This window comes from Chrysemys picta, chromosome 16, assembly GCF_011386835.1.
Source record: "Chrysemys picta bellii isolate R12L10 chromosome 16, ASM1138683v2, whole genome shotgun sequence".
Classification (NCBI taxonomy): Eukaryota; Metazoa; Chordata; order Testudines; family Emydidae; genus Chrysemys; species Chrysemys picta.
Window position 1 is genome coordinate 11,060,341 of NC_088806.1, and position 24,585 is coordinate 11,084,925.

Here is a 24,585-nt window from a genome sequence, read left to right on the forward strand (position 1 = left end):
CTGTTCATTCCCTCTGGGGCACCTGCCATTGGCCACTGTCGGAAAACAGGATACTGGGCTAGATGGACCTTTGGTCTCACCCAGTATGGCCGTTCTTATGTAAGTCAGCCCCAGTTATGCTATCTGAGTGCTATGGCCAGCCACTCTGAATCACACTGCAGAGCGACACAAGCAAGTTTCCAGTCCCAGACTTTTCCCCAGAAATGCGTGTTTTATACTGCCCAGCACTCTTCTGGATAGTACAAGCTCATATAAATTCTGTAATTGATTAATATAAAATGAGATGTGCAGCACTGTTATCCCACATGGAGTTTCCCACACACTTTAATCCAAACACACTGGTCTAGATAAAACAATAAAACAAGTGTATTAACTACAGAAAGACAGATTTTTAAGTGACTACAAGTAATGAGGCATAAAAGTCCGAATTGGTTACAAAGCTATAAAAGGTAAAACACAGGTAACACCAAACTCAACAAACTGAGTGACTTCAAGGCATACGCTGACACAGTTTTACCAGTTGAGTCAGTGTTCAGGGAGGCTCTCCCCCTCAGTCCTTGCTCCTTCCTTTGTTCTTCAGATGTTCATGATGTTGTGGGTAGAGAGAAAAGGAGGGAGACCATGTGCTGCGTTTTGCTTTCTTCTTTTATAGACCCCTTTCTTGTGCAAGAGTCATCTCCAGACAAAAAGTCTGTTTGGGAAGGAACTTCAAGCTGCTTCTTTGTCAAGATGCAGATTTTTGCTCACACCCTCTTTCCTGCTGATGAATGGCCACTTAATCAGGTGATGGTCCATTTGATCTTTTTGTCACCTGGCTGGGGCATTGGCTAGCCTTTTGTCCCTGGAGAACTGTTTGTAGAAGACTATGACTTTACATACAATGTTGTCATACATATTATACCAGGACAATAATGATCAGCCAATTATGAGCTTTTAAATGATACCTTATAAGGCATACTTTGTAGAAACTTTGACATAGTCCAGTAAACGGGTGAACAGACTGGGACGCACACTCCATGGAGTCACCCTGGGCCCACTAACTGCCCCTACCCCCACTTACCAGTGACATCTCCTAGAGGTGACTCCTTCCCAGCCCAACATGCAAGGAAGCAGTCAGATGGCTGGGGTGGAGGGGAGAGCTTTCTCCTTTGGCCCTTGCAGATGGGAGTTGGGGATCAGTCACATCTAGGTTCAGAGTCACCATTGCCACTTCCTGCAGCTCCCATTGGCTGGGAATGGTGAACCGTGGCCACAGGGAGCTGAGGGGCTCCATGCCTGCAGATGCTCCAGGTAAACAAAATGACAATGTATTAGATATTCAATTTAATGATTCCATAGAGTTTAAAATAATCAAATTTTGGTGTAGAACTGTTTATAAGCCGACCCCCATTCTTTGATGCATCACTTTTTTACCAAAAATATTTGGCTTATGAACGAGCATATACAGTATAAAATGTCCTAGTAACATCTCCATTTTGCATCTTTCCTGCTCTAACCTCTGGACTATGAACTTATACTAATGGGAACAGTCTAACCAAGGAAGTGAGGACCTTCCAATCATTTGGAAGCAACCAGAGACTTAACAAGCCAGCAGTTTATGCCATCACTGCTTCAAGCCGGATTCAAGAACTTGGCAATTATTGTATGTATTTGATTCCTTTAAACAACTCTTACCTCTTTCTTTTCTCTTATAATTAACATTTAGATTTTAGATACTAAAAGATTGGCAACAGCATGATTATTGGGTAAGATCTGAGTTATATATTGACTTCGGTACATGGCTGGTCCTTTGGTTGATGAAATTGGTCTTAAATAACCACTCATCATTAAGTCTAGTGTCTGAGTGTTGAATCCAAAACTGGAATACTTAGGGAGGCTGCATTTCTGACTTCTTGTTACCCAGTGTGGTGAGACAGAAGTTTACTTTTGTTTCTAGTTTGGTATATCTTACAGAAGAATAACCACCAGTTTTGGGGTGTGTCTGTGCTACTTCTCAGCAGTTTGTCCTGAATATGGTATTTTCAGATGTGACCCACTGAGGCAGGGTGACAACTCCCATTACTCATGGGACAATGGAGTTAACAGAAAGGACAACGGGATCCACCCCAAAATGGGGCAAAAGGCAAAAATTGGCAACTCATCTGGACAAGTTGCAGGATGACAGAGATGCAAATGGTTCGAACAGCACTAAAAGTTACTACATGGTAATTAGTAAAAGTATTAAAGAAAACAAAATGTTTGAATAGCCCTACAGTTTTTCCTGGTATTTATCTCCCTTGCAGATTCTCTGATGATAGATAAGGGCTGAGTTCCAAGTGAAGCTTTTCCCACACACAAAGCATTCATAGGGTTGCTCATCTTTGTGGATTTTCTGATGCGTAATAAGGTGTGAGCGCCGAGTGAAGCTTTTCCCACACTCACAGCATACATAGGGTCTTGTCCCCGTGTGGATTCTCTGATGTGTAGTAAGGTCTGAGCTCTGAGTGAAAGTTTTCCCGCACTCACAGCACTCATAGGGTTTCTCTCCTGTGTGGATTCTCTGATGCGTAATAAGGTGTGAGCTCCGAGTGAAGCTTTTCCCGCACTCACCGCATTCATAGGGTCTCTCCCCTGTGTGGAGTCTTTGTTGTGTAGTAAGGTCTGAGCTCTGAGTGACCGTTTTCCCACACTCACAGCATTCATAGGGTTTCTCACCTGTGTGGATTCTCTGATGCGTAATAAATTGTGAGCGCCAAGTGAAGCTTTTCCCACACTCACTGCATTCATAGGGTCTCTCCCCTGTGTGGAGTCTTTGATGCGTAGTAAAGTCTGAGCTCTGAGTGACGGTTTTCCCACACTCACAGCATTCATAGGGTTTCTCACCTGTGTGGATTCTCTGATGCGTAATAAGTTGTGAGCGCCAAGTGAAGTTTTTCCCACACTCACAGCATTCATAGGGTCTCTCTCCAGTGTGGATTCGCTGATGTGTAATAAGGTCTGAGCTCTGAATGAAGGTTTTCCCACATTCAAAGCATTGATAGGGTTTCTCACCTTTGTGGCTTTTTTGATGCGTAATAAGGTGCGAACACCGAGTGAAGCTTTTCCCACACTCACAGCATTCGTAGGGTCTCTCCCCCATGTGGATTCCATGATGTTTTAAAATGGCTGAGCAGTGACTAAACTTTTTCCCACATTCAGTGTGTGTATTTTTACTCTTTCCCCCAAGGGTTTTCTGGTGGGCCGTGGTTTCCTTGAGGTCCTTCTGAGTGCCCCAGAAATAAATTAATTTACCCATTTTCTCCTCTGGCTGGTTTCCCTGCTCCCTCTTTGGTTTGTGCTGAATCTCACAGACTTTTCCCTGCTCATGACTGCTGGACACATCCCCTTTGTATCTTTGCAATAATCCTCCATGTGATTCCACTTGCTCAGCATCTTCTTGATGAGACTTCTGCTTCTCATTCTCACTCACCATCACATCACCTGCTGGGACAGAGATAGAGACAGAAATCTCAAACAGGATGGAAAGGGGAAGACCAAACCAAAATAAGTGCTGGAGAGGTGTCAAATAAAAATCAGAAATGGAATTTCCCCAAACTTCCCCCAAAGGGGAGATGGGAGGAAATCAATTCTGCCTTCATATCCCATACACATTCTCAGTGGGAAGGGAGGAAGCTACTGTGAGGTGTCAGTTAGGATCTGTAGGAAGCTGTGAGCTATATCTTCCTTAGGGATATGACACTTGCTGGGGACAATCCTGAACTCAGAGCTCCCAAAGCCTTTGTAGGGAATCCCAGATGTTTTCTTCAGGCACTTACACATTCCGAGTAGGTTTCATGTTTCCTCACCTGTGCAGGTACCTCTCAGGATCTCTCTTTCCTCTGAACCCTGGAGGTCTGGGACCCATGGCTCTTCCCTTTCTTCCAGCTGGGAGATCACATCAGGTTTGGAAACTGGAAAGCCTGTTCAGATGAGAGAAAACAAATGAGATCAGGTGAATTCATAAGACTTTGTCGTAAAAAATAGTCTATTAATTGAACTCCAGTCCTTAGTAAACCAGTGAAATCCCAGGGCCAGCTCCCCAGGTCCTCAAAGGTGCAGAACTCTTTGCTTATGAGGGATTGAATTACCCACATATTGGCTGGGAATACGCACAGACAGACACTGTGAAAGTCTGTAACCCTATATTCACTCCTCAGCAAAATTATGATATATTTTGTATAATATATACCTTGTGAGGTATCATTTGAACATTATCGTCCTGTTAAAATATGTAGCAACACTGTACGTAGTTATGAGATTTTACTGTATGACGTTACTGAGAATGTTACAATTCTGGAGAGCCACCACAGACCAGTTTCTCAGAGATAGCAAAGCTCCCACCTGGTCAAATGGCCATTCTCTGGCAGGAGAAATGTGTGAACAAGAAATTTACATTCCATCACAGGGACGGCTTGAAGCTCACATCGACAACACATGGAGCCTGTCACCATGATTCAGCTGACAACCAGCCCCTGGATGGTGGCCCTATTTGATGGTGGCTGCTGGTCTAGGCTGCCCTGCCCATGGTCACCAGGCCAGGCTGCCCTCAATCTGAGGATAATCCCCCTAACAGGGTATACCTGCCCACAGTCATTCTTTCAATAAGGACAAAGGAGCACCCATCACTTGCCAGACGGGAATTAATGGCTCCTCAACACCCATTCCACTATCCCAGAAGCTTCTCAGAGAAGGCTTGTATGCCATGTGAGCAGACTAACCCACATCACAGCAAGGATCTTTCTAGCAGCTGGAAGAAAGTATAAAAGAGGGAGAATTACATCATCAATTGGCCGGCCTCTCTCCCTCCCTCACCCCCCCAATCTCAAAACCTGGAAGAAGGTCTGGAAGACACAGACTTTTAACTGGGGAAGATTGGTCCCAGGCTGGAAGGGCGTCCAGTCTTGGTACTGAAGAACTGTAAGCCGCTTTTACCATCTGTTAGGTTGAGAGTCTGTGATGCAAATTTTATTTAGTCTGTTTAAGTTAAGAATTCAGACTGTAAATATACTTTTATTTCTTTAGGTAACCAACTCTGATCTCTATGTCTGCTACTTATAGTCACTTAAAAATCTACTTGTCTGTAGTTCATAATTCTATTTTATATTTTACCTAAAACAGTGTGTTTTTGGGTGAGATGCTTGGGACATCTCTGCTCAGTTTACAAAGGCTGGTGTATGTCCATTCCACATTGAGGGAGTGGCGAACTAAGTAATGAGCTGACAGCGGCCAGCGCAAGATGGAACAGTTCTGGGGTGTAGGTCTGGAGCTGGGGGGAATTGGATGAGGCCTCTCTACTGATGGTACATGAGTGGCTGGGAGATCATTCATGTAACTCAGTTGGGTGTGTCCCTGCCTGTGAACGGCTGAGTAAGTGCAGTGCCTGTCAGAGGCTTCTATATTGACATTAATATCACAATGTGAGAGGCAGCCCAGGCTGGTGGGTTTGGAGGGCTCAGCGGTTCCACACCAGGGACCCTGTCACAGTGAGCAAGGTGAAATGCACAGATAGTTGTTCAGAATGAGAGTTGCACATCTGGTGTAGAGATTTTAAGTGAGACTGCAAGTATGCTAGCTGAGAACTGTCAAAGAGAAGGTTACCAGTTTATTTTCTGTTTGCTTATTTTGAGAAAGGGAAGTAGGAACAGAAAAAGCAGAAAGATGGGCAAGCGCGATGCAGTTGCAAAGTTATAACTGTACAGACTGCAGGTGGCAGAGAGAGAGAAAACATCAGTAAATCTTGGAGCTAAAGGATCTGGAAACAGGGGCTGAGGAGTTAGCACATCAGCAAGTCCTAGAGCTGAGGCCCAGAGACTACCCATGGAGGATAAGGAAAAAGAGCAGAGGCATCAATTGGATGTGCTAGAAAAGCAAAACCAGAACCCTTCCAGACCACTGATTCCGACCTCTCCAGAATTCCACAAATGGGAATAATTGTATCCTGCGTGCAAAGAGACAGACAATGTTACAGAATATTTCACTACCTTTGAGAGGCTGTGTGTGATTCATGAGATTCCCTCAGACAAGAAAATCCCCACTTTGGTTGCAAAGTTAACTGGTAAAGCTCTGAATATGTTCAATGAAATGCCAATCCAGGATGCTTTAGATTACTGTAAATTCAAAGAAATGGCTGTGAAATGATTTCAGATCACCCCTGAAACATATATGGTGAAATTTAGGAAGCTTAAGAGAAATGCTGGTATGAGTAATGGGGAATATGTAACCAGGATGAAAAAAAATCGAGAGGCAAAAATGAGTGAGGGAAAAGGGATTGAAACTTTTGAAGAAATGTTTGACCTTGTTGCTCAGAAGCATTTCCTAAACATATGTATAGATGATGTGAAAGTGCCTATGGGACAATAATGTGAAAACTGGATTAGATATTGTCTCTAGCTGATGCCTTTTAACCAGACCCAGGTATCTATTGAGTGTAAACCACAGAAAGAGGGGTTTAAACCTGGTGGGAAGCAGGGCTCCCATTTTACCCCTGGGAGAAAGGAGGGTGGCTGGGAGGCTGGGCACTCACATCCTCAGAACCATTCCTCTAATCCCCATCCCAAATCTTCTGTTAAAAACAGAAGAGCCCAAAAGGTGCTATCCCTGTAATTCCACTGATTGCCTGAGGAATGAATGCTCGGTGCTGGGAGGAATCAGGCAACAGATAGCAGCATTTACATGGGCTGTCCACAGCACAGAAGCCTCTTGGGCATTTGAGATTAGCCTCTGCAGAACCAGACGTGGAGCACATAAATGTTGTCAGGATTAATGGCAGGGAATACTGAGGATGGGAGGGTACAGGTGCAGAGATTTCTGTAGTTAAGCAGAGTGTAATTCAAGAAGGGGACATATTGCCAGGACAAAGGGCAGAGCTTTTATGAGGAGGAGGTTTCAGGATTCTTGTGCCTTTGGCCAAAATGCGCATAGACACTGATGGTTTGGAAAGTGTATTGAAAGCGGGAGTGGTTGACGATATTCCCAGTGACATGCTTATTGGAAAAGATTTTTCTGTGTAGCTCAAGCTGTTAAGGTATTTACTCACAGTAACGTGGTGTACTATACTGGGATCCCAGAGGGAAAGGGTAAAGTCCCAAGAACTGCTGAAGGAAAGGGAGAAAGTCTCTTTGATTCCTCTGCAGCAGAGGAAAGCAGAATGCCTCCAGCTGTGGGGGAAGGTTGAGACCAGCTCCTGCACCGCAAGTGAAGGCAACACCTCCCTCAGAAAGGGAGGGCGTGGAGTCACTGTCACTCAGAGAACTGTTCTAGCTGTTAGCTGCAAGCTCTTTGTAGCTGATCAGGGGACATATCCCACTCTAGAGAGCATAGAGAGAGGTGTCCGGGGGGCAAGAAGCAGAAAGGGAAACTGGGGAAAGAATAGTGGAAGTACATGAATGTCTCCTCACTGGTCACTAGGGAGAGGATGCCCAGGACAGAGTGGCTGATTCTGCACCTGTGCACCCAGGTACTCAGCCTGTGACTCGGGTTCAGAGAGGGAACTGGGTAACTGTCCTTTCAGTAGGGAGCAGTCACACAGCTGACTTCCCGGGGGCAGAAAAAGGGATGACGGAGGGTACCCCAACCCAGCTCCCAGTTTTCCAGGACACTGGTCCTGCTTATGCTCGTGCAAAGTAACTGTCTCTCTTTAAATCAAGATGCATCTCCCATGCCTGTGACAGCCAAGAAGATGAGTCCAGGAAACTTTTAGGCAGCAGTTGTCTGTGAGAATGTAAATGACTATGCTGGCAGAGGGGAAGAGGACATCCCAAGGGCTGGTAAGACAGAAAGCAGCTGAGGGAGAGTGCTGGGAAAAGGTGCATCTGACCAAAGAGTAGACACTCTTATAGTACAGATCACAACCCTCTAGGAAAAGGGGGCGGAGAAGGTCTCAGTGTAGGGAGTGGGGGTCACAGGGTAATTCCAAGCCAGGAGATAGATTTTTTTCCCCTATGTGCATAACCCTGGGATTGGGAGATACCTCCACAAAGGGCTAGCCGATATGCAGAATCCCTTATCTCACCAGACCCTGGAGAACCAAAGCCCCGAAGATACCACTGGGTTGAGGACCCATAGTGAAAGGAACACTAAAAGGAAAGAAAAAACAGGAACTCAGCACATGCTAAGGTCAGAAAGGAGTTGGCAGACACAATGGGTAATGAAAAAACCAGATTGTCTAAACAGAAGGTGTGGTATGATAAAATTAATTGGAAATGCGTGCCTGTGATGAAAAAAAAATTGATGCCAATGTTAAACCTGATCATAAAAAAATTGGTACTGATGGTAAACCCTAGGAAAAGGTGCAATATGCATAATTTTTGTGAAAAGCTTTTGGACATGCTAGGAGCAGTAGATAAGAAGACACCCTGTGTTAAGAAGCCTTATGGTAATGCTGCTTCTCAGCTAATACATGTAAACTGGCTTGAAGCTTGTCACAGCAGAGAAACCATAATAAATCTGGTCTGCTGTGTAGAAGAGAAACTGAGGCACACCATCTCATGGCATTGATGGCTAAATGCCGAGATACCTATGCTCTCGAAAATATTGATACTTGCCTTGGGATAACAACTCTGCACAGATACAAAGAAATGTTTTCTAGCAACCCAGAGAAGTCACACTTACTAACTTTGAGATCAGACTGATCCACAAAGTGTTAAAAGGTACACAAAACTTTGCAAGAGCTTATGGGGAGAGCACTATAATATTTAGCAACACTTGGTAGTTATATTGTCAAAACCTTGGGCACACTGCATCCTCTGCATTAGTGACTAACACTAAGCGGGGAGGCGTGACACTCTGTACCTCAAAATAGCATCCTTGAACCCCCATATTCAGCACTGTCATCTAATTATGATATGTTTTTTACAAAGTATACCTTGTGAGGTATCATTTTAAAATTTGGATCTGCTGAACATTAATATAAGAACAGCCATACTGGGTCAGACCAAAGGTCCATCTAGCCCAGTATCTTGTCTGCCGACAGTGGCCAATGCCAGGTGCCCCAGAGGGAATGAATAGAACAGGTCATCATCAAGTTATCCATCCCCTGTCTCTCATTCCCAGCTTCTGGGAAACAGTGGCTAGGGACACCATCCCTGCCCATCCCGGCTAATAGCCATTGATGGACCTATCCTCCATGAACTTATCTAGTATCCTTTTGAACTGTATGTACTATCACTGTATATGAAGTTTTGCTGTATGTTGTGAGGTTGGGAAATACACAGAGTCAGCGTTTCAGTAAGGACAAAGGAGCAGGAAGACAAAGACTTCAAACTGGGTAAGTTTGGTTCCAGGCTGGAAGGGGGTCTAGACTGTGTATTGAAGAACGGTAAGCTGCTTGTACCATCTGTTAGGGTTAGAGTCCATTTGATTCAAATCTTAGAGTCTGTTTAAGTTTGAATTCAGACTGCAAATTTATTTTTATTTCTTAGGGACCCAATCCTGATCTCTATTCCTGATACTTATAATCACTTAAAATCCACCTTTCTGTAGTTCATAAATCTATTTATATTTTACTGAAAAGAGTGTGTTTTGGTGGAAGCACTTGGGAAATCTCTGCTCAGGTTACGAAGGCTGGTGTGGGTGTCTTCTCCACATTGAGGGCAGGGCGATCTAGGTGATGAGTTTAAACTGGCCAGGCTTCTGACCAGTGCAAGATGGAACAGTTCTGGGGTGCAGGGCTGGAGCTGGGGGGAATTGGCTGAAGCCTCTCTATTGATGATTCATGAGTGCCTGTGGATGGCTGTGTAAGTGCAGTGCCTCTCAGAGGCTTGAAGCTTGACTTCAGCACCACAGTGTGAGAGGCAGCCTAGATTGGTAGGTTTTTTGGGGGGGGGGCTCAGCGCTCCCACAGTCCAGATTGCACCCTGGGGATCCCATCACAATAACTCTAGGTTGTAGAAAGAGTGTTCTGATTTTACTTTTTACCTATTTTCCCCCAATACTTCTACTTGCTATCACTTAAATCTCTTGACTTCATTAAATAAACTTACTTTTTTCACTCTAAAAACATCTAGGGGCTGTGAGTTAAGCAGAGCGGTGAATGGTAGTGTAACTGCTAAACTGGAATATCTGTGAGTACTGTGAGCATCCCTTGGAACAGGGGCTGGATTCTCTAGGGAGACACTCTCAGGGCTTAGCAGTTTGAGTGTGTCTATCGCGTCCCTGTTGAGAATGTTTTCAAGTGCTGCAAAATCCACATGCAGACTCTGGCATGGTCTGCTCTTTACAGTTCTGCCAGGGTAGCTCAGCTCTTTAGGACTGTGAAAAATCACCCCCACGCCCACCAACATAGCTGGAACAAGGACAAGTGTAGAGACAGTTATAATGGCAAAGAGTCCACTACAAGAAACAAAGGAAACTAAATGCCCAGAAACTACTTTACTGCAGAGCTAAGGTTGCCCAGTGCTGTCTCCTGCCTTTCACCGTATGGTCGGTGGCTAAACTTAAACCTCTGCAAACCAGAAAATGAACAGTAAATGCACACGCCATCCCTGCATTGCCACCTTAACTCTGCTCCCATCCCCATCCCTGCAGCTGGTAAGAGCCACTAGGAGTGCATCTGTAAGGGTCGTAGAAAGATTAACACACTGCCACAGGAACTGGAGAATTCTCCATCTGTTGACATCTTCATGTCAAGGCTGGATGCCTTTCTGGAAGAGGATTTAGTCAAACACAAGGTATTCAGCTCAGTACAGCAGTAACTGGACGAAATTCTGTTGCCTGAGTGACACAGGAGATCAGACTAGATCAGGGGTCGGCAACCGACAGCACGCGAGCCGATTTTTAATGGCAGGCTGGAGCCTGCCGGGACTCCAGTGTGCCATTAAAAATCCTGCCCAGCCTGGTCCGCTGTCCTCTGCCCTCTGCTCCCCCCGCAGGGGCAGGAAGCAGAAGCATAGCCATGCGCAGGGGGTGGGCAAATGACCCACTCTCCCGGCACGGCAAGCCGTGGGGTCCGCGCTCCTAGGCCAGAGTGCAGCAAGCTGCTGGCCTCTCCCAGGCCTTCTTCCCTCCCCTGGAGCTCTGCCACCGTGCGCGCAGCGCTCCGGGGGTTGGGGCTGCGCGCTCCCACAGGGCAGTGTTTGGCTCCGCGGGGAGGGAAAGATGCTCCCTGCTCACCTGGAGCCCTGCTGCCACGCGTGCAGAGCTCTGGGGGCCGAGGCTGCACGCTCCCATGGGGCAGCTTATCATGCTCTGCGAGGCGCCTCATGGTAAGGGGTCTGGGGCTGGGGGGGTTGGATAAGCGGTGGGCATGGGGGCAGTCAGGGGACAGGGTGGGTTGGATGGGGGGTCTCTGGAGGGGGCAGTCAAGGAGTGGGGGGGTTTGATGGGGCATGGGAGTCCCGGGGTCTGTCAGGGGGCAGGGGGTGGATAGTGGTCAGGGCAGTCAGGGGACAGGGAGCAAGGAGGATCCTGGGGGGGCAGTTAGGGTTGGGGGTCTCTGGAGGGGGTGGTCAGGGGACAAGGAGCTGGGGGGTTGGGAGTTCTTTGGGGGGCAGTCACCCAGCCTCTCCCCTGAGCCCTGACCCACCCACACACACCCTGCCCTCTGCCCTGAGCCCCGCACACACCCCAGACCCCTGCCCTAAGCCCTGTACCTCTCTCATACACACCCAGCCCTCTGCTTGACTCCTTCATCCCACCCCAACAACCTTAGCCCTGACTCTGGCACCCTCACACATCCCCAGCCCCCCCTCCACCCTGACACCTGCACCGCCCCACATTCCCAGCCCCCTATATCCATGCACCCGCCACATCCCCACCCCCACCCGGAGCACCAAATGGGAGCTCCTGCACCCCCCCCACATTCCCATCTTCACCCCTCGCATCAAATGGGAGCTGCCCAGGTAAGTGCCCCACACTCGAACCTCCTGCCCCAACCCTGAGCCCCCTCCCTCATTTTAGCTCCTGGCCCGACCCTTCATCCCCAGCCCTGTGCTCAGTGCACTGCCACCCTCAGCTCAGTGCAGAGAGAGGAAGAGAATGGCCAGAACCAGGGAGAAGGTAGGTACCCACTGTATGTGGGGAGGGCCAGGACCCCAGACTGGTAGCGGGCTGAGTGGATCTGGCAGCCAGGATTCCGGCTGGCAGGAACCGGCGGATGGAACCCCTGAGTGGCAGTGAGCTGAGCCGCTCAGTCCACTGCTGGTCTGGGGTCCTGGCTGCTGGCCCCACACAGCCCGCTGCTGGTCTGAGGTTCTGGCTGCCGGACCCTTGCCAGCCGGGGTCCTGGTCGCAGGCCTCGCTCAGCCCGCTGCCGGCCTAAGTGAACAGAACCCCAGACCAGCAGCGGGCTGAGCGGGCCGGTGGCGTAAGATCAACATTTTAATTTCATTTTAAATGAAGCTTCTTAAATATTTTAAAAACCTTGTTTATTTTACAATACAACACTAGTTTAGTTATATAATATATAGACTTCTAGAGAGAGACCTTCTAAAAAACATTAAAATGTATTACTGGCACGCGAAACCTTAAATTAGAGTGAATAAATGAAGACTCGGCACACCGCTTCTGAAAGGTTGCTGACCCCTGGACTAGATAAACGAATAATCCCTTCTGGCTTTAAAAATCTATGAATCTATAATAGAGATGAGGAAGGACTAAGATCGTGCCATTGTTTGCGTTGTGCTCTACAGATCAGAACACCAGCATTTATCCGCATGCCCTGCAGCTGCGTGCCGTGGGTCAGCTGTAATCGGATGGGGCAGGGAGCACTTGGACCAGCCTGGTAGAGCTGTGACCGTGGTATGCGAAGAGGTGCATCTGAACCCTGAGGGGCCTAGTCTTCCCCATTTCAGTACCGAGTGTTGTAGGGTGGTGGATATCGGAGGCCAGGGGAGGCTAAGCCTTCCCAAACAGCCAGGCATAGCCATGCCCTTGCTGTGTCCTGAGGCCCCCTCCTGCTGCATACCGCTCTGTCTCCATGGCCCCAGCTCAGGCTGCTCCTCTTCCCGCTGTTGCTCAGCCTCTTCCGCCAAAGTGGACAGGGGCTGGGGCGGGCCAGCCAGCGGCCTGAGACTCAGGGTGGCTGGTGTGGGGCTCCTCTGACCATGGTAGGAGGCTCAGAGCTCCAACGGGGCAGAGCCTCAGGCAGAAGAGGCAGGGCTGGGGGCTAACCTCCTTGAACAGGGAGTCACATGCCACCCATGGTGGTAGGCTGTGTCAGTAAAGGTGCCCAAGGGGGAGTTTTTGCCCTGAGGATTGTCAGCAGGCTGGTGACGTACATGTTAGTGGTCACCAGGGCTTAGTGAGTGGGCAAGTGAAGGTTATGACTCGGAAAGAATCTTAAAGGTGAGGGTAAGGGAGTGGTATTATTTTGCAAGTCAGAGCCGGTTTGTGTGGAGTAGGCTCAGTGTTTCAGTGAACTCCATGGGTAGGAAGCTTCTGTCCATTATGCTGGAAAGTGTTGGGGACAACTTCCTGGTGCAAGTGCTGGAGGAACCAACGAGGGGACGTGCTGCTCTTGACCTGCTGCTTACAAACAGGGAAGACTTGGTAAGGGAAGTAGAAGTGGGTGGCAACCTGGGCAGCAGTGACCATGATATGGTTGAGTTCAGGATCCTGACAAAAGGAAGAAAGGAGAACAGCAGAATAGGGACCCTGAACTTCAGAAAAGCAGACTTTGACTCTCTCAGGGAACTGATGGGCAGGATCCCCTGGGAGGCTAAGATGAGGGGGAAAGGTGTCCAGGGAAGCTGGCTGTATTTTAAAGAAGCCTTATTGATGGCGCAGGAACAAACCATCCCAATGTGCAGAAATAAATAGCAAATATGGGAGGCAACCAGTTTGGCTTAACAGTGAAATCTTCGGTGACCTTAAGCTCAAAAAGGAAGCTTACAAAAAGTGGAAACTTGGTCAGGTGACTAGGGAGGAGTATAAAAATATTACTTGAGCATGCAGGGGTGTAATCAGGAAGGCCAAAGCACAACTGGAGTTGCAGCTAGCAAGGAAAAATTCAATAAGGACAAATCCAAAGTACTTCACTTAGGAAGTTGCACACATACAAAACAGGAAATGACTGCCTAGGAAGGAGCACTGCAGAAAGGGATCTGGGGTCATAGTGGATCACAAGCTAAATATGAGTCAGAGTTACACTGTTGCAAAAAAAAAAAGTAAGTCTCATTCTGGGATGTATTAGCAGGAGTATTGTAAGCAAGACACGAGAAGAAATTATTCCGCTCTACTCTGCACTGATTACGCCTCAACTGGAGTAGTGTGTCCAGTTCTCGGCGCCACATTTCAAGAAAGATGTGGACAAATTGGAGAAAGTCCAGAGAAAAGCAACAAAAATGATTAAAGGTCTAGCAAACATGACCTATGAGGGAAGAAATTGTGTTTGTTTAGTCTGGAGAAGAGAAGACAGAGGGGACATGATCACAGTTTTCAAGTACATAAAAGGTTCTTACAAGGAGGAGGGAGAAAAATTGTTCTTAACCTCTGAGCCTAGGAAAAGAAGCAATGGGCTTAAATTGCAGCAAGGGTGGTTTAGGTTGAACATAAGGAAAATCTTCGTAACTATCAGTGTGGTTAAGCACTGGAATAAATTGCCTAGGGAGGTTGTGGAATCTCCATCATTGGGGATTTTTAAGAGCAGGTTGGACAAACACCTGTCAGGATGGTCTAGATAATACTTAGTCCTGCCTTGAGTGCCAGGGACTGGACTAGATGACCTCTCAAGGTCCCTTCCAGTTCTATGATTGGAAAAAGGCAAATATAGTGCCCATCTTTAAAAAAGGGAAGAGGGAGAATCCGGGGAACTACAGACAGGTCAGCTTCACCTCAGTCTCTGGAAAAATCATGGAGCAGGTCCTCAAGAAAACCATTTTGACGCATTGGAGGAGAGGAAGGTGATCAGGAAAAGTCAACATGGATTCACCAAGGGCAAGTCATGCCTGACCAACCTGCTTGCCTTTTATGATGAGATAACTGGCTCTGTGGATATGGGGAAAGCAGTGGATGTGAGATATCTTGACTTTAGCAAAGTTTTGATATGGTCTCCCACAGTATTCTTGCCAGCAAGTTAAAAAGGTATGGATTGGATGAACGGATTATAAGGTGGATAGAAAGCTGGCTAGATCATCGGGCTCAACGGGTAGTGATCAACAGCTCCATGTCTAGTTGGTAGCTGGTATCAAGCGAAGTGCCCCAGGGGTTGGTCCTGGGGCCGGTTTTGTTCAACATCTTCATTAATGATCTGGATGATGGGATGGATTGCACCCTCAGCAAGTTCACAGATGACACTAAGCTGGGGGGAGAGGTAGATATGCTGGAGGGTAAGGATAGGGTCCAGAGTGACCTAAACAAATTGGAGGTTTGGGCCTGTCATAACTATAAAGGGAAGGGTAACAGCTGTCCTGTGTACTGTACTATAAAATCCCTCCTGGCCAGAGACTCCAAAATTCTTTTACCTGTAAAGGGTTAAGAAGCTCAGGTAACCTGGCTGGCATCTGACCCAAAGGACCAATAAGGGGACAAGATACTTTCAAATCTTGGACGGGGGGGGGAGGAAGGCTTTTGTTTGTGCTCTTTGTTTGGGTTGTGCGTTTGCTCTCGGGACTGAGAGGGACCAGACATCAATCCAGGTTCTCCATATCTTTCTAAACAAGTTTCTCCTATTTCAAACTTGTAAGTAAATAGCCAAGCAAGGCGTCTTAGTTTTACTTTGTTTTCTCAACTTGTAAATGTACCTTTTACTAGAGTGTTTATCTTTGTTTGCTGTACTTTGAACCTAAGACTAGAGGGGAGTTCTCTGAGCTATTTAAGTTTGATTACCCTGTAAGGTTAATTTCCATCCTGATTTTACAGAGATGATTTTTACCTTTTTCTTTAATTAAAAGCCTTCTTTTTAAGAACCTGATTGATTTTTCCTTGTTTTAAGATCCAAGGGGTTTGGATCTTGATTCACCAGGAGTTGGTGGGAGGAAGGAGGGGAATGGTTAATTTCTCCTTGTTTTAAGATCCAAGGGGTTTGGATCTTGATTCACCAGGAGTTGGTGGGAGGAAGGAGGGGGGATGGTTAATTTCTCCTTGTTTTAAGATCCAAGGGGTTTGGATCTGTATTCACCAGGGAATTGGTGAAGGATTCTCAAGGCTTCCCAGGCATGGGAATTCTTGGGATGGTGGCAGCGGACCAGAGCTAAGCTGGTAGTTAAGCTTAGAAGTTTTCATGCAGGCCCCTACATTTGTACCCTAAAGTTCAAAGTGGGGATACAGCCTTGACAGGGCCAAAAGAAATCTGATGAGGTTCAACAAGAACAAGTGTAGAGTCCTGCACTTAGGACGGAAGAATCCCAGGCACCGCTACAGGCTGGGGACCAACTGGTTAAGCAGCAATTTTGCAGAAAAGGACCTGGGGATTACAGTGGACGAGAAGCTGGATATGACTCAGCATTGCGCCCTTGTTGCCAAGAAGGCTAACGGCATATTGGGCTGTATTAGTAGGAGCATTGCCAGCAGATCGAGGGAAGTGATTATTCCCCTCTATTCGGCATTGGTGAGGCCACATCTGGAGTATTGCATCCAGTTTTGGTCCCCCCACTACAGAAAGGATGTGGACAAATTGAAGCGAGTCCAGTGGAAGGCAACAAAAATGATTAGGGGTCTGGAGCACAAGATTTACGAGGAGAGGCTGTGGGAACTGGGATTGTTTAGTCTGCAGAAGAGAAGAATGAGGGGGGATTTGATAGCAGCCTTCAACTACCTGAAGGGGGAGTCCAAAGAGGAAGGAGCTCGCCTGTTCTCAGTGGTGGCAGATGACAGAACAAGAAGCAATGGTCTCAAGTTGCAGTAGGGGAGGTCCAGGTTGTATATTAGGAAACACTATTTCACTAGGAGGGTGGTGAAGCACTGGAATGGGTTACCTAGGGAGGTGGTGGTGGAATCTCCTTTCTTAGAGGTTTTTAAGGCCTGGCTTGACAGAGCCCTGGCTGGGATGATTTAGTTGGGGATTGGTCCTGCTTTGAGCAGGGGGCTGGACTAGATGACCTCCTGAGGTCCCTTCCAACCCTAATCATCTATGATTGTATGATTCTATTATTCTAACCCCCAGTTCTACCTTAGCAAACAGGAGATATTTGACATTGTGATGCACCGCTCCTGTGCAATGTTCCCAAATTGTTCTGCAGCAGGGCAGGGCAGAGTGCTAGTGTGCGTGTCACTGGCATGTGGGGTGATGCTGAAAGAGGGCAGAGTTATGGTTGCATTGTAGGGGTGATGTGAACCTTAGTCACTTCCCCTTCTAAGAACTGAGGGGACGGGAATCCTTACCCAGTGAGGTCACAATCTCATAGATCTCCTGCATGACGGCTCCGCAGAGAGCTCTCTGAGTGGGGTCCAGCAGAGCCCCCTCTTCCCTGGTGAAATACACAGCCACCTCCTCGAAGGTCACCGGCCCCTGAAAGAGGAAGAGTCCCACACTCAGTACCTGTTGCCCCATTATTCCTGGGGAAAAGGAGCCAATTAAATGAAAGCTCTGGGTGGATTGCAGTCAGAGTCCCACCCCCACCCTGCTCAGAGCATCCAGGAAACACCAGGGTGAGGGGACAGAGAGAGCCCCTCTGCTCTCCCAGCAAATTCATCACACAGCTACTAGCCACAGACTGATACAGGAGGTAGAGTCCCCAACAGGGTCCAGGGTGAACTCCCTGGTAGGAAGCCCAACACCCTCCTCATTGTGAGGCGCTAGATATGAGGTGAGGGGCATCTCCCCTGAGCCTCACTGCTGTCTGCCCCCTTCATATCTCACAGCAGAAGCTGGTTAGTCGGGTCAGGCTCCAACACTGAAATCTGGATAGTTTTCCTAGCCCCATCTAGGTGGGTTGTTTCCTGTTCCACAGATTAGGGCATTTCCACCACCAAACGCCATGGTTCCTAGAATATAGGCCACTTATTAAACTAGTCCTGGCATGTTTGCCACACTCTGGCCTCCTTCCTTTCTGAACCCTGTGTATTTCCTGCCCCGCTCCAGCCTCCTGTCCCTCTCCCTCCAGCAGGAACCCACCAGCAACCCCCAATAATCCCTACCTTAACTGGCTCCTCTGCAGCCATTTCTCTTCCCTGTCCCAAGGGAGGCTGGGATGAGCTGAAGCGAAACATGGACGTCATTCTGCAGCCTGGCAGGGCGAGAAGGGCAGTTGTGGAGGTTTCAGAACAGGCTTTAGTTCATTTCATGTCACGATTCCCCCCAGCCCTTTCCCTGCAGACAGACATCCTAGATGCTGCCGTGCTGGGAACATGCTTGATCGCTTTATTGCCATGTAGATCTGGCCCCTCCTGCCAGGTGAAGCTCACAGTGACATTTTTAAGCCTCTTCAATAGCAAAGACTCCGAATAGAAAGCTAGAAAAGAGCAGAACCCAAGGAGAGAGGCTTTTTTAACAGGAGAATGGAAGGCCTGGAAGGGCCTTAGGTAAGACATTTCCATGCCCTGTCACTAGCAAATAATGGCCACCAACTGCTGAGAAATAGGGCAGATACATCCCAAAACTGGTGGTTATTCTTCTATTAGATATATCAAACCAGCCACAAAAGTAAACTTCTGTCTCACCACACCGAGTAACAAGTAGTCAGAAATACAGCCTCCTTAGGCATTCCAGTCCTGGATTCAACACCCAGACACTAGACTTAATGATGAGTGGTTATTTAAGACCAGTTTCATCAACTAAAGGGTTTTTCCTAACCCAAAGGACCAGCCATGTACCCAGGTCAATGTATAACTCAGATCTTATCCAATAATCATGCTGTTGCCAATGCTTTAGTACAGGGGTCGGCAACCTTTCAGAAGTGGTGTGCCGAGTCTTCATTTATTCACTCTAATTTAAGGTTTCACGGGCCAGTAATACATTTTAATGTTTTTAGGAGGTCTCTTTCTTTAAGTCTATAATGTATAACTAAACTATTGTTGTATGTAAAGTAAATAAGGTTTTTAAAATATTTAAGAAGCTTCATTTAAAATTAAATTAAAATGCAGAGCTCCCCGGACCTGGGCAGTGTGAGTGCCACTGAAAATCAGCTCACGTGCCGCCTTCGGCATGCGCGCCATAGGTTGCCTATCCCTGCCTTAGTATCTAATATCTAAAATGTCTATTTATAAGAGAAAAGAAAGAGGTGCGAGTTTAAATTGGTTAAAAGAATCAAATTTATACAGGAATTGCAAGGGTTTTGGATCAGGTCTGAAGTAATAATGGCATAAACTCCTGGCTCAGTCCCTGGGTTAGAATGCTCCCATTAGTAGAAGTCCATAGTCCAGAGATCAGAGCAGGAAAGAGGCCCTCAGTCAAGTTTGTGGAAATATACATCTAACAAGATCAATTTTAGGGTCACATGGTTTAGTTGCATGCATGCTTTGCTGAATCATAGGCCATTACCCATACCCTAGCTAGAAAGTTCACAAGAAAGAAGCTTCCACTACATGGAAGAAGCCTATGGTCCATTGTGAGTTAAGTGCTCTTTGATGGCCCATCAACCTGCTGGCTAAATACTTTGAGGGTGTTACCACAGGAACAAACATTTGAAATACAGGTACATGGTTAATATTTATAACTTCAGCTACAAAAACGATACACACACACAAATATTGTAATTATATTCAGCAAAGCATAACTTTTCCATAGACATCTTACATGGAATACTTTGCACAAGACTTGTTGCATTTATATAACAATGGTAGCAACAATGATCTACTTGGTCATATTTTAATCATATATCATCACACGCCCAAACCGGCGAGGATTTTTAATTGACATTTGATATTGATGCAAAGAGGGAACATCTGAGATTTGAAATCAATGTTCAGAAAGGAAAGAGAAAAAGTTGGGAATCTGAGGAATTTTGGATTCATTTTTGCAAATTAATTACAGAGGAGAGTGGAAAATCAGAGGGATGTTATATCAGTTGTTGCTGGCAGAAAATGGCCATCCCATCCCCACCACAGCGACAGTCATATTTTGGGGAATAACTCAGGGTAACCATTTCCCACCTAAATAAGAAAAAAAAATTGCTGCAGATAAAAGCGTGGAAAATCCCACCCCACCCTCAAATCTGAGGAGATTTAAAAATTGACACAATTATTATTTATGGAGGGAACAGGGCAAAATCAGAGAAGACAAGAGAGTTGATCATTTGAGAGGAAAGGGGGAAAATCTGTATGGATTTTATAGCCATATGTGATAACAAGAGAGCAAAGGGGAAGAACTAGAGAGAATTTGTGTCAGTGTGTGAAAGGGAAGTGGCACAAACAGGGAAAGGATGCAATTAGCTCTCACACACGCAGATGCACCCCTACCCCCCGCACAACCCTCCCCCCAAACACACACCCCTGGAATTTCCTGGCTGCACAGAGACAGTTCGATTCCCCCACCCCACTGACCTCCCCCCCCCCGCAACTCCAGCTTCTGCCCCCCCCACCTCCACCCTACCACAGGGGACCCCCGCCGGGCCCCAGTCTCTGCCTCCCCCATCCCAGCGGGGCCGGGGACAGATCCTGCTGCAGCTCCACTGGGGCTGAGGCAGCCCTGAGGCTTCTCGCAGGTTCCCCGGGGCAGAGAGTCACTTTCCTGCCCGGCCCCAGCGCTCCCCCCCGGGTCTCTCACTCACCGGGGGGCTCCGGCCCTGGGCTGGTCCCAGCTGGGGAAAGCCCCCCCTCCCCAGGCCGGGCAGGGAGAGGTTAATGCCGGGCTTCCCCCAGCACAGACTCCGGGAAGCAGCAGCGTCTGGTCTGTCCCAGGAGCTACCCCGTGTCCGGACTCTGGGCTTTCTTCTCCGGGCTGCAGTGTGAAAAGCTGCTCTGGGTGACTTGATTTGCTACTTCGGCTGGACTGAGCATGCTCACCTGAACAGGGTGGCTAAGGGCTGGGGGGGCAAAATCAGGGAGGAGCTGGAGTTGAGCCCAGGGGTGAGGCGCTGCCAGAGGGTAAAACCTGGCAGGGGCAGAGGGGGAAACAGTTACCGCGATGGACTGAAGTATCAGAGAGGTAGCCGTGTTAGTCTGAATCTGTAAAAAGCAACAGAGGGTCCTGTGGCACCTTTGAGACTAACAGAAGTACTGGGAGCATAAGCTTTCGTGGGTAAGAACCTCACTTCTTCAGATGCGATGGACTGAGACACCCGTGTTTGCAAAAATAGGATGTCAGTCTCAGCTGTAAAAAGCAACAGAGAGTCCTGTGGCACCTTTAAGACTAACAGATGTATTGGAGCATAAACTTTCGTGGGTGAATGCCCACTTCGTCTCAGCTGGGCTTCCCAGGGCCGGGATCTTAAAGGCACAGGCATCCCAATGACTAGACACAGCAGCTCCTCTCTGTCTGCTGTCACCTCCTGAGGTGCTGCAGGAGACTTCATTCAGTGAACTATTTTCCATATGCCCCCCTCAGAAACAGAGAATCCCTTATCAGTGCATCTGACTGCGTAAAATCTCATAGCAGTTCACAGATTTGTCTTAGCTGCTGCGCGGACTCCCTGAATGATTCTCCCTCCCTTGGAATCCATTTTAAATATCCACTTGCTCCTTTTTAATTGATTACTTTTTAAAATGTTATTTTCATGACTCTTAGCAAGGCTGGCAAACTTCAGCCTGTGAGCGCAGGCTTCCTCACTCTGGCAGACAGACCTGGTCCAGTGAGATCAGTGTTAGGGGGACGAGATGTCCCAATTTTATAGGGACAGTCCCAATTTTGGGGTCTTTTTCTTATATAGCCTCCTATTGCCCCCCACCCTCATCCCAATTTTTCACACTTGCTGTCTGGTCACCCTAGTTTGCCCAAACTTTGAGCACTGATTTCTCCTCCCCGGGGAAGCCACGGACCTGAAGGACTAAGGCCATCTCTCGCTCAGCAGCGGGGCCACGCTGGCTCCAGTAGGATTATAGAATCAGACAGAACAATGGCAATACAATACTAACAGTGTCTTCGGTTATTATCTGAACAGCGCCCACGAGTGTGTGACTTTCCTGGGGGCCTCCCCACAGAGTTCAGTGACACAGTTCCTGCCCCGGGAAGCAGACAAGCTAACCACAGCCATGACCCAGTCTTAGGGGTAACAAAGGGGTAGGGTGGGGAGGAACAGCAGCAGCAGTGGGTTTCTACTGTTCTCAGCCAGGCTGGTCACCGGCATGAAGGAGACACTGGTGTGAGTTCCCTTGAATATTGGAAACACTATGTCACTAGGAGGGTGGTGAAGCACTGGAATGGGTTCCCTAGGGAGGTGGTGGAATCTCCTTCCTTAGAGGTGTTTAAGGCCCGGCTTGACAAAGCCCTGTCTGGGATGATTTAGTTGGGGATTGGTCCTGCTTTGAGCAGGGGGGTTGGACTAGATACCTCCTGAGGTCCCTTCCAACCCTGATCTATGATCTGTGACTCCCTAGACACTGGGGGGATTTCCCCAGCGCTCAGGAGGGATGCAGGAAAAGGAGCTGGGAACCTCTCTCCCCACATATGTCCCCTTCGGCCATTCGCCCTCCCTCTGTCTTTCCAGCCCTTTCCCCTATTCCCTCCCGCACCGGCAGAGACTTGGTCACTTGCCTGTCCCTGGGGGCCTCTCCCCTAGCTGGATGGCCTCCTGCGAGTGCTGACAGGAGGGACAGTCAGGGCAGGGGGTTGGGGGCTGGCAGAGGTGGGAGCCAGCCCCTGTCCCAGCCAGCGCTGCAGCCCGGGTTGGTGTTTGCAGGACACAGGAAGGGGCTGGAGCAGCTGGCAGAGGTGGGGGCCGGGAGGAAGGAGCAGGTAGGAATCAGACTCCGAGAACAAAGCCCAGAGACCGGACCCGGGGCAGCTCCCGGGCGTGGGGAAATACAAGGAGCTGCTGCCTCCGGTGTGATCCGGGAGCCCTGAGCTGCTGCTGCTCCCCCAAGGAGGTCCGTGCTGGGGGGAGCCCGGCATTAACCCCTCCCTGCCCGGCCAGGGGGGGGTATTTCTCCAGCTGGAACCAACCCCTGAGCCAGAGGCTGCAGGTAAGTGAGGAAGATGCAGCTTCCCCCGTTCTCTCAATATCGATCTGTAATCTAGTCCCCTCCCCGGATTTTGCCCCGTTTTCTCTCTATTTCTCCGAATGTCCATTGAAAATCAGGTCAGATGGGGGGGGGGGGATTCTCCACCCATTTTATCTGCAGCGATTTGTCCTTGTTCGGGTGGGAAAGTGTTGCCCTGAGTCGTTCCCCCAAAGGGATCGGGGCTTAGTGGGAGAGCCCTGAGACCCAGCTGCCTCTGGGGTGGGGATGGGGGGCCTTCATGGAAGGGGCACTGGCGGGGGGGAGAGGAGCTACTGTACCCCATGTGCCCAGCCCCAGCTTACCCAGTCCCACCCGCTTCCTACCCGGCCCAACCCAGCTCCCCTGCAGCCACCAGCTACCAGGAACCACCTGGCTCCATCTTTTCCCCTGTGAAAGCCGCATGGCCCCCGGGCTCCCTGCTGACACGTGACTGTCCGGCCAAAAAAGGGGGGTGGGACGTGGCTTCCGGTTGTGTATTGAACATGGCCCCCTTCCCCCTCCGGCTTCCCCACTTCCCCTCCCATCACTGACTGTCAACGCAAAGTCCCCGCAGAGCTTCTCTTAGGTTAGCAAAGATAGAGATTTTGCCCCATTTTCTCCTCATTTCTAAAATACTGATTGTCATGCTTTCAACTACCTGAAAGGAGGGTTCCTAAGAGGATGTATCTAGACTGTTCTCAGTGGTGGCAGATGACAGAACAAGGAGCAATGGTCTCAAGTTGCAGTAGGGGAAGTTTAGGTTGTATATTAGGAAAAAAAATTTCACTAGGAGGGTGGTGAAGCACTGGAATGGGTTACCTAGGGAGGTGGTGGAATCTCCTTCCTTAGAGGTTTTTAAGGTCAGGCTTGACAAAGCCCTGGCTGGGATGATTTAGTTGGGAATTGCTCCTGTTTTGAGCAGGGAGTTGGACTAGGTGACCTACTGAGGTTCCTTCCAACTAGGGTGACCATATAGCAAGTGTGAAAAATCAGGATGGGGGGGCGGTAATAGGAGCCCATATAAGAAAATGACCCAAAAATCAGGACATCTGGTCACCCTACTTCCAACCCTGATATTCTGTGATTCTATGCTTGAAAATCTCCCCCCGTTTTCTCTGTAGCAATCCAGGTCTGATCCATTATCTGTGAGATATCCCATCTAATTATCAGATATTCACATCATAGCTCAGATGTTGCCCTTTGAGCCGATTCTTGACTATTGAGTGATATAAAATCATTGCAAGTTTTGCCTCTTTTCTCTTGACTTAACAAAACATTTATATGAAATCCATTCACATTTTACCCTTTTCCCTTGTATCAACTATTGGTACAAAATTCCTCATATGTTTCCACTTTCCTGAAATCGGTGACAAAGGATCTCAAATTTCTTATATTTGCCTCCTTTTTTTATTAGTCACTAAACACCAATGTCAAATTTCAGATTTTACCATGTCCCATGTAGTGATGGAAGATTGATTTGAAAAAGGCCTCTCAGGTGTGGAGGGCTGTTTTTAATGGCAGCCTTTTCTCTGTTTTGGAGGGAACCTGTTGTCCTGAGTCATTCTTCATACTAGAGATTGCAGGGGGTTAAATTGTCCTGCTCACCTTCTCCTGATC

General features: G+C 48.1%; 2 protein-coding genes across 4 annotated transcripts in view; one reads left to right on the top strand and one right to left on the bottom strand.

Annotated features, from left to right (window-relative positions):
• LOC135972074 (zinc finger protein 271-like) overlaps nucleotides 1-24,585 on the top strand; it is a 312,092-nt gene that overhangs the window by 34,914 nt on the left and 252,593 nt on the right. The window lies entirely within an intron of this gene.
• Nucleotides 295-22,670, bottom strand: LOC101952472 (zinc finger protein 436-like). Of its 3 annotated transcripts, none has more exons than XM_042847858.2 (5): nucleotides 22,523-22,670; nucleotides 18,031-18,119; nucleotides 17,275-17,401; nucleotides 3,825-3,938; nucleotides 295-3,459 (listed from the first exon to the last, which is right to left on the bottom strand). In XM_042847858.2, the coding sequence occupies exons 2-5, from the start codon at nucleotides 18,109-18,111 to the stop codon at nucleotides 2,249-2,251; spliced, it is 1,533 nt and encodes a 510-aa protein (XP_042703792.2). In that variant the 5' UTR covers nucleotides 18,112-18,119; nucleotides 22,523-22,670; the 3' UTR covers nucleotides 295-2,248. The 3 variants fall into 3 exon arrangements, with proteins under 3 accessions (XP_042703792.2, XP_065426001.1, XP_065426000.1); XM_065569929.1 differs by having other exon boundaries at nucleotides 295-3,462; XM_065569928.1 differs by lacking the exon at nucleotides 22,523-22,670 and adding an exon at nucleotides 20,601-22,461 and having other exon boundaries at nucleotides 295-3,462.

What these genes read in the sequence shown, in the direction of transcription:
- LOC101952472 (XM_065569929.1), bottom strand. Translation starts at nt 18,111, where the DNA reads ATGACGTCCATGTTTCGCTTCAGCTCATCCCAGCCTCCCTTGGGACAG. An exon ending in CTGCAGAGGAGCCAGTTAAG is followed by an intron (nt 17,402 to 18,030) that starts GTAGGGATTATT and finishes TTCCTCTTTCAG; the next exon opens with GGGCCGGTGACCTTCGAGGA. An exon ending in CCTGAGAGGTACCTGCACAG is followed by an intron (nt 3,463 to 3,824) that starts GTGAGGAAACAT and finishes TCTCTGTCCCAG; the next exon opens with CAGGTGATGTGATGGTGAGT.